The sequence below is a fragment of the Streptopelia decaocto genome (assembly GCF_964273445.1).
Source record: "Streptopelia decaocto genome assembly, chromosome: 9".
In the NCBI taxonomy this organism is placed as follows: domain Eukaryota; kingdom Metazoa; phylum Chordata; class Aves; order Columbiformes; family Columbidae; genus Streptopelia; species Streptopelia decaocto.
Window position 1 is genome coordinate 15,250,456 of NC_138664.1, and position 10,325 is coordinate 15,260,780.

General features: G+C 37.6%; 1 protein-coding gene across 1 annotated transcript in view; it reads right to left on the reverse strand.

The window, feature by feature from the left end:
* Positions 1-5,379, reverse strand: part of LOC309443580 (thrombospondin type-1 domain-containing protein 4-like) — an 83,257-nt gene extending 77,878 nt beyond the window's left edge. Inside the window, exons 1-2 of the mRNA XM_082060659.1 lie at positions 5,311-5,379; positions 909-1,016 (exon numbers count right to left, since the gene is read on the reverse strand). Coding sequence (XP_081916785.1) covers positions 909-937 — 29 coding nt within the window. The 5' untranslated portion in view covers positions 938-1,016; positions 5,311-5,379. The remainder of the gene's footprint in view (positions 1-908; positions 1,017-5,310) is intronic.
* Between the last annotated feature and the right edge of the window lie 4,946 nt (positions 5,380-10,325).

Genomic DNA, 10,325 nt, shown 5'->3' on the forward strand with positions numbered 1-10,325 from the left:
CCCAGATAGGAGTGAAAGCATTTTAGTCAAGTGATCAGTACTGACCAGTGCAGTATGGCTCTTGTCTCATATTCCCGACTTCCTCTCAAATAAAAGTCTGCAAAACAGCCTAAGTCTGGGACAGCTTGGGAGGAGATATGCAGGGACAAGTCTCAACAGGAAAAATAACACAGGTCGTGTCAATAATACGTAACAGATCAGTTTTGATGTGGAATCTGCCCTGGCACATTAGGAGGGTGTCAGAATTGCACTTCAAAGATCAATGTTTAAAATCCCCAAGAAGAAAGGTTATATCAGAACTATTACTGACAGTATCCCCACACAAATCAAAGAGCATGCAGCTCTCATTCCTCCTAGGAGGTCAGCTGCTGTTTGTGTAGCATCACAGCTGCCTGCATTCTCTGAATCTGCTTGCCCAACTACAGAACTGGACAGACCAGCTTAGAAACAGTTGAATGTTTCCTTTGTCAGGAAAGCTGTTTGAAAGGTCTTTCCTGTGTTTGCCCACTGGCAAACTCTTTCAGGAATGCATAATATAAAACCCCGAATGAGTTGCAGCAGAGGTACTAAAACACGTAAATCATAATTTAAGCACACTGACCATAGTTGTGCAACCTCATCAAAAAAAAAAAGAAGTTTCCAGTTACATATGCCATCACATTGGCACACACTAACAGATACTTTAAACATAAACAAACACTGAGAACATTCTTTTTTTACTATCACCAAAGAATGCTATGTCTGGTATGCATGTACTCGACTACTTGATCTTTGGACAAGATTTTTATTTTTCCTTCTATGATACAAACATTTCTAACAACAAAGCAAGAGACAACCAAATTGATATTTACTGCAGTGTGTTAAGAGCATATTAAATAAGATTTTAAATGTTTTACTGCATCACTTACCTCAAAGTAACTATTAAACTGTCTACCATGTTCCTTTAATGCAAGGTGTCTTGAAGTGAAAAATACCTCTTCACAGTGGTACAGCAAAATGCCAATCACACACAAATTCTAAAGAAAGAAAAGAGAAAATCATTTAACACAGCTTATTCAGTGTTTTCCAGGATGTCTATGAAACTAGGATCAGACCTAAATTAGTCATCTCTTCCTCAGTTCTTGGGACTTCACAGAAATTCAAACTGGAAATCCAGTGCATGTTACATGAATAGACTGGACACACCCCATTTTTTGCAACAGGACTTCACCAGTGCCAAAGTGCTTTGCTGAGAGGCTGCGGGATGCAAAGTCTTGATTTGATTCCCAAGGATGCAAATCTGATATTAAACTTACTTGCCCTTTTATCTCAAATTCCTGGTATGTCACTGGTATGACAATAAAGCAAACAGTTTTATTTAAGGTCTTGTGTTAATACAATTCATAGTAATGAAATTGGGTCAACAACTTCTATTCTATGGTAATATCATTAATACACTCTCCGTTTTGTGAGCAATGCAAGGATGATTCTGTTGTGAGTGCTCATACAGTCTGCAAACCAAGCAAAAAAACCCAGAGAAAAGCAGTGTTGTTCCCTCTCTATTACGGATGGCAAACCCAGCCACAACAAAGTTAAATGCCTTGTCCACAGGCACGGTGGAAATCTGGGGTTAAACAGCATTCTGAATGCAAATTTAACTGCTCGTTACTTCTAAGTACTATCATTGCACCATGACCTCAGCAAATGCATAGAAGCCCTTACCAGCCCTTGAGAGGGTAGGGTTTGGAAATACTCTCAAACCTTCAGGCATCAGAGCAGTTCTTATTTTGATAAATTTGTAATCATGTGCTGGACACCTAAAATGCTGCACTGGAATTTTCAGGCAGGAGAGAGATCCTTGCAGTAAAGAAATACAATATAAATTGAGGGGTGCAGGTGGAAGGGCGGAGATGCAAGGAAGATGCGAGGAAATAAAACAGTATTAGGACTGAACCTAAATCCATACATTTCAGAACGTGGTCAGCCACTGTCTGTATCTTGCCATTTACAAGAGGTTACGTAGTGAAATGCAGAGGGGTGCACAGAAACAAGAGAAAATCACTGTGCTTAGATAAAGGGCACTCCATTTCTGTTGGGCAGCCAGATAATTCAAATGTGCCTGGAAATGGACAAGATTATAAGAACTTAAGAAATTTGCAGCTAAGTAAAGTACAGATCCTGCCACTAGAAAATGTGGATTCTTTGCATGTAACTGGACAAAGTAAATATTGTCCTCCCAACTAAAATTCAAAGAACAACAAATTTGTTTTAGGAAATCACAAAATACTTAACAACTTTAAAAGAAAATTCCTCTTTTTTTTTTTTTTAATTGCTCAATATTTTGGTTTTTTACATGGAAAGCATTACAAGTTGAGTACGTGGAAAAGTATCATGATGTAAGTACTGCATGTCACAAGTTTGAGTTTGTCATGAGGAAGAAAGCATTAGGGCTCAGCTAAACTTCATCCTTTCTGCAGTTCCGTGGTCGTCAATAGATATAAGAGGCTTTCTCAAACTTATTCATCAATTTCACCACTTAATGTTGTACGATTGTTTTATAAAGATGGGCAGCACTTCTGCAAACAGATTTTAAGTCTAGATCTGCAACACTTCACACCATTTGAGCTTTTAGCACACAGTTTCAGAAAAAGCTGCCTGCCTTGAAAGGTCAGGCAAGTCCACATCCACAGCTCTAACACTAAGCATTCAGACAGATCCTCTGGGATGCTGTTTACTAACAGACATTCTGAATTGTGAAGGAAACAAATGTCTCGCTTCCCGCAATCTGACTCTTAATTACCAAACATACTGAGGCAAGCGTTTTCTATCACTTATTGAAAATGGAGAATATGCATGTAACATGGATTGTAACCAACCTGGTTTCCAGCTTTTATAATTCTGTTTTTGGGTGTTGTGGTGGTTTTTTTTTTTTTCCAGATGTACTCTGTTACATTTTTTTTTAACTCCACAATAACCTTTTTATCCAACATCCTTGTACGGAGGGACACAACCTCAGCAGAACATTGTTACGGGATACAAACTCACAGAAAAAGAAATATGCACTCCCCTAATCCACTTTGTAAATGGCACCTCATTTGAAAAGCAGAAAAGATACTATTATAGATTTAGTTTTGTGAAGAAGTGGGGGAGGGACCTCCAGTGTTTTTGGAGATTGTTCTTAGAAAGAATGCTTCAAGTCCATGCATATGTTTCCAATTTTTTCAGTTCATCTGTATCTTTGTTGTCAATGGCAGGTTGCATTACAAACTCAACTTTCAACAGTATTTCTATGTTTTTTCCAAAGCAGTTCTTACTGCAACTCATAGACGCGTTTCTCTTGAAATATCATTAAGAGCACATAGTGTAAAAACTGCTAAGTACCTAAGCAATTTAAGAGCTTGTTTTCAAAACTATTGAAGTGCTTAGGTGCTTACAGCCTATTGTAAGAAGTATCATTTTGGCAGTGGTGGTTTTGATACGAAAAAGTGCAAACGTGACAATCATTTTCCCTCCAGAAGATCCAGGGCAAAATGAATACCTGAAATGGCTAGACAGTTAACACTAGGATTAAATAACATGAATTTTGGCATGGAAAACTTTCAAAAGCCTGATGAGGTGTACAATGTGTTAGTCACTGCAGTAAGTCTTGCAAAAGTAAAAGTCAAATTACCTTCCCACAAGGAGCTTAAAAGCACTATAGACCTGTCTAGGAAAAGAATTTCTAGAATCTTCTAACAGAAGAGATATTAATGTGTCAACTGGAACAACCCACACTCTTGTACTTCAGCAGAGTTTGCAAGACTTTCTCCACCACATTAAAATATTTGATACTTCAACAATCTTCCCCACTTCACCTCCCAATGAGACAAAAAACAAAGTCTGTGAAACTGGGAAGGGTAAAAACCAAAATTCACACACATCCCACACCCCTATGCATCCTCCACCCCCACAAAAAAACAACCCCAAACCAAAAAACAACCCCAAACCACACACGCCAGAGGATGGAAGGAAATTCAAACCTTCCCTCCAGAACAACCACTGCACGACAATCAAAGGGAGGGGCGTTTCATTGCGTATAAAATGTGCATCACGCCACAGAAAATGAGACCAGATAAAAAGGACCTGATTAAAGTCTCCTCCCCTTTGACATTGCAGGGGATACTAACACCTTCAAACTGCTGCTGCCAGTCTCAGCAGTTACGCTGGCAAGTCATAAGCTAATCATAACTATCCCTTGTCTTGATATTTACTGACATTTACTCTTGACACTCCCAACATTACATGCGGAGTCTCCCTAAATCATCTAAGTCTGGCAGCCCTCTTGTAGTCAGACACTGCAGCTCTTTGTCAGCAGGGCTCGGATGAATAAGTGAAATTAGAAAACAAAACCACTAATTTGTGTTGTAGATTTCAAAAAGGAGCAGAAATTAATAATGGTAGTAACTCAGGAAAAAATAATCTAGTAAACTCATGGGCAATCCCAGAAATTTGCTTCAATATTTATCTTCCTGGTAAGATTATGTAGCCTGTCACAGCTACTGATCATGGTAACCTGAAGTAACTATGAAACTTGATTACCATTCTGAAGTCATATTTCCACTGATGTGCAAAGCTCTCTTTTCCTATTACTTAGGGGAAAAAAAATAAAATAAATTATAATTAGAAAAGCTTAAACAAAAAAATATTATACCCTTTAAGACTGTCTTTGAATCTGCTGCTTTGTACACTGGTATAGCTTATCTCTTAGTTGTTCACACCTACTAAACAATGCTCAATGCAAGTCCTTTGGATTGCATTCAAAATTCACTACATTCACAAGACTTTGATAAAGCACTTCACAGTGCACCAGGTTTATCTGGCTACATAATTTGTGCATACCTTCAGCAGCTTGCACTGCAGCTGTTGACACTTAACACCTGAGTTTTAATCTCTTCAAATATTCATTAACTACATTAAAACATACACTTGTCTCCGAAAGCCGCATAACAGAGAAATCTAGCACTAGATCCGATGAAAAGTTCTGATGCTTACATGGAGCAAACATTTCTATGAACCAAATATTGCAGGTAACTCCATCTAACCCTGAAGGTGCCTCTCTGTTTTACTTTAAATGCTTTGAAAACTTTAAAGTTCTCCTTCTGGGTGTGTCCAGAACTACTGCAGTCCAAGAAAGCTCAGTGTCTGTCTCCAATATAAGCTTCATCAAGATCCAGAAGTTTTCATTTCTTTGCCTAAAATCTCACCAAAAAAAGCCCAAACCACAGTCCTTACAGACCAGTAAGTTTACTCCACAAACAACAACATACACAGAGACACAATCAAGCCTCTTACGTTCATAGGTGCAGCTGCTGTCTTTTAAACCCTGGGGAGCGATGTGCTGTGGTGCAGCTGCTGGGCGACTCTGTCCCGTGACGGGCACTTGTGACACAACAGTGTCTGCAGAGGCGCTGCCCGGCACCCGCCGCACCCACTCCAACCGGTGACAGCGCCTGCGCTGCGACCAGGGTGTCATACATGGGAGCACCCAAGACACTACATAAAATAATTGTGAGGTTGAGGGCCATCCTGGAGCAATCTGAAATTATGGTCCCATTTCTATAGCCGTTTCTTAATTCAGTGAACATTCCACTTCTCAAAGAACAATTTCAGCTCATTTCTTTGGAATTCAGTGGAAAATGAGTAACATGATTATTTGGCATTCAATTCTATAACATTTAATTGTCCTTCAAAAATCTAGGAAACAAAGCCAGGTTGGTGAAATCCAACAGCGATCCTACATAAAATTTCCCAAAATATCCATTCACAAGATGCTAACTTGGGCTTGTAAAAATACTGTTATGCTGGAGGATGCCAAATTCAAACAATTTTGCTCTGGTCTTTGTTGAAGCACATATCATTCAATTAAAGATCTAACAATGGTTGTGGTAAAGGGGAGAAGCAAGAAAGTGCTTGTCTATAGGTGGTGAGCTGCAGTCATATTATATATGACTTGTACGATTTGTTTCTTTAATTTTCCTCTAGATTTCATCTTTCTTAATCTTTGTCCACAATACTGGTTATGTATTTGATGAATGTGCACTAGTAATAAAAATATAATAAAAGTGAAAATACTGTAACAATGAACCTGATGTAAAATTTACTAAAGATCTCTTAAGCTCAATAATCAGCTTAAATATGGATTTAACACCATAGTAATAGTTTTGATAAACAAATAAAGTATACAGTTGTGGCACGTGCAGTGCTAAGTCAATTAGTAATTCTGATATAACTCTCCTGAAAATGTAGTTTATGTGAAAACCAGATTTATTAAAACAAACAAAAACTAGAAAACACAAAATCAAATTGAGTGCCAAAAAAAAGAATTAATTGTTCTTTTTTACTTATTTGAAATAACAATGCAGAAAGATGACTCTTTCTCAAGATTCAGGCTGCACAGAAATTGCCACTTCTAGTCTTTTGTTCCCTTTCACCTTTTGAAAGCTCTAGCTAATTCTCACAAACACTGAATTTAAAGTTCTCAAGTGTGGTTTCCAGTGGTTTACAATTATGTAAAAGGTAAAATGAATGACAAAAAATAGATCATACATCTCTTCAAATCAACAGAGAGATTCTTGGGATGTAACTGTGTGGAATATATTGCAAATCTATCTTACGTTCATTTCAATATTTCAAGTTGACAGGTTGTGCAATTTTGGCCAAATCTCTGCCATTATTTTAAAATTCTGCTTAGTAACTACAGCCATACTAATTTCTTTACCTGTAAATATGTCAAAAGTGAGCTTTTTTTACACTGCTTTCATAACTTGCTTAATGAAGGCTGTTTTCAGAAAACAAGGTGTGTCTCTGAAATCAAAGAAAAGGTTCCAACTTTTAGCCTATCTTTGTCTGAGTTTCTTCAGAACATAGACTTGCAACAGCACTTAGCTGGAGTTTACATCAAGAGCTGGATGGTGGTTCTGAGGACCTACCATCTTTTACATGAAAACCAAGGACCCACCAGCCTCACTCGAAGAGTTATAACACATCCTATTTGAAAAGGTCAGGGAAAACAAATATTGCAGCAAAGATAATTGAAGGCACATGTACAAGGAAAGTAACACACGACATATTTCAAGAATATAATCAGCTATTTCTTAGTAACGCAGATGGGACACACCCCTCTCATCAAGGAAAAATAACATACATTACATAATTATTGTTAAGTTAGAAGTTACCTTCCTTTGCAAAGAGGAAACTTTGTTTTTCAGTCATCTGTTTAACGAGAATGCCTGTCTGGAAGAAGACAAGGTGTTTTTCCTCTTTTTTTAAACTGCTTACCATGAAAATTAACTTTCACAGTGTTCAATAATATATATATATGGAGATATATATATATATATATATATATAAGGTTGTGCTTCAGAGAATAAAATTTTTGGCCTGAGTATTAAGCAACATTCAACAGCATACAGGGGTGAATATCAAGTGATCCTGGTGACAAGGTACCCTTTGAAAGAAATATTTTATGTACTGGTAAACAGATGTATCATTAGCCTATTACAGCTAACTCACTGCATGGCTCCAACACAAATAGAAAACCTGATGTGAAAGTGCCCATTCCCTAAATGAGGAATGATTCACACTAACAGGGCAGTGTGAAGAGCCAGCAAGGCTCTGTGAACACACAGAAACATTTCTAACAATATAAAAAATTCTGAACTTTATAGCTGTGATTTTCTAAGGAAGAAATTAAATAGCAGATGAATGCTTAAATCTACCACTGTCCTCACAAAAACTAAAACAAACAAACAAACAAAAAAAAAAAAAAGAAAAAAAAGAAAAAAAAAATTGTGTCCCTGTCAAGGTACTACTGGAACAGGTATAACCTCCAAATATGAGCTTTCACAAAGTTCCTTCTGTTCTGCTTGCAAGATTTCTGAGGTGCGTGGGGTACCAGTGTTAGAAAATAACAGAGAAGAGAGTATACAATGGGGACTTGAAATCTTTGCTTGCTTATTCAGAAACAAAATATTTTCTTTGGAGTATCAGTGAAGGAAACATCTCCCTGCATAAGTAATACCTCCAAATAATAATACTTTCTGGGAATACTCGCACATTGTTCCAGAGCAAACAAGTGATAAAACTGTATCTGTACAGGGGCACCCTGAAAGTCAAACCAAACCACTTTTCAAACTTGTTAGCCAACCTCTGTTGGAAGCCTTCTTAGTCCTTGGGAATCACTATAGGTCATCCAAGTTACCAGGGGGAACATAGTCCTGTCAAGATTGACTAAATATTTAACTTCTGGGTAGCTATTCATATCCACTATTATCAGAGATGCTTAATTTTCTAAAGTAAAGCCCCACGCAGTGGAATAGATACTAACTGGAACATTTATCTATAAATATAACACAGGCATCCATTGAAATTACCACTGAGATCCTCAGGGCTCAATTCCAGACTTCGGCTACAGTGACTCCAAGGGCTTTTGTAGCATTATTCTCTATGTGCAGAACTATAAATGGGATAAAAATAATTCCCAGGGAACTCCAGAGATATCTCTGCCTGTTACTTAGTTCTCTGGTTTGGGTTAAGCATTCTAAAAGAAAGACTGACATTCCTCAAGACTCGAATGAGACTTCGACACAGAAGAATGATTTTAAAAAACCCCACACTACTTGTTAGTACAGATAAAAGCAAGGCATTTCAGTGTCAGTTTATAAGCCCATCTATTTACAAAGAAAACACACTTATAAATTGATATGCCAGCCACAGACAAATGTGTATCTCCCTCTCCCATGCACTCCAGCAGCAAAGGAAGATGGTCTTGGTGGTCCAGTGACGATACCGCTGCAATTCAATGCAGTGCTGCATGGCAGGCCACTGGCTTCCTGTACTCTTTAATGGAGATTAATGTGGGCACACTTCCCAAAGTAACTCATCAAAACCCTTTCTATACAAGTTTTCAAGGACAAGTGTTTAAACATGTATTTCAATACTGCCATAGCCGAAGGGAAAAACAACAGCGATTATCTACTGACATAGATTTTGTACTAACTCAATGTCCAAAAAAAACTGACAACAGCTTCTACAATAAACATTAAACATGATGGAAGGCCTGTTCCCTTTGGTCCTCTCCTGCAGTCAGCAAAACCACCTGCTTTATTTTGGCAAAAAGAGGTTTCTTTTTTCCTTCATACAATTCCCACTGGAATAGAGCTCCACTTAAACCAAAGTGACGAGTACTGCTTAGGTAACAGTATTTCTGCAACCCAGCTGTCACGACAGAACTGGGCAATGACTTTAATCCACTGTACTGCACCAGGGCATGGGGGAGCAGAGGTGTATCATCATCTTAAAAGCTCAAAGATTCAAACAAGAGAGTGTCCTCTAACACTAAACACCTTCCACAGGTGCAGTATATGAGAGCAACATAGGCTTTCAACTGGCTAGTGGCCAGATTCAAGGATGTAGAAGCTTCTCAGGAACCCACATGGGCATATGTTTTAGGGACCACTGGAAATATGTAACAAATAATGCTGTGATACTATGGCATTTGGATAAATCTTAACCGTGGCTTTGCAGAATAAAACATAACAAATCAACTGTTCAAGTCTGTTCTGAAGGAAATTTCCTATATCTAATAGCAAGACTTGGGTGCTTTATTTTTATGAGGCAGTACAGATAACTCCTAGATCACGGAGAGAAACACAGCTCCTGAAACATCTTGGAATGAACTACTTCTAAAAGACTGTTTAAATTACTTTGTTATTAAACAATACTATAATCATGATGAGATTCTAACTTATTTCTCATTAAAATCCTCTCTGATGTGAGGCTCCCCACATATGAGTACTGAAATGCAACAAAGGAACATGAAGATTTATTGTTTTCTTTTATGTTTCTACATAATGATGAATAACAGGTCTAATGAGAGGTCTTAAATGAGCACTGTGAAATTAAGTATTTCTTTCATAATTTTGAAACAGAATACCAGGGAATTTAAACCCAACATAAAACAATAAACTATCAATGGATCTCTGATGGACAACTGGAAGAATGACAATGAGTTGTCTTGTAAATATTTTTGCAAATATTTAATTCTGCATGCAAATAAATACAGGTACAACTCAGGGAACACACTGAAGAACTGCTTCATAGAGCTCTATTTAGCTTTCACCCCCAACAAATTTTAGATGAAGGCTCTCACACAACAACATAGACATTGAATATTCTTATCCTCTGGGACTGATATACAGACTCTTACAAAAAGTTCACTGTTACAAAACTGGATATGCAACCAAGAGAGTAACATCAAATGTCAATTATGCTATTAAGCTTTTACCATTTAAAGGAGTACATTTGCA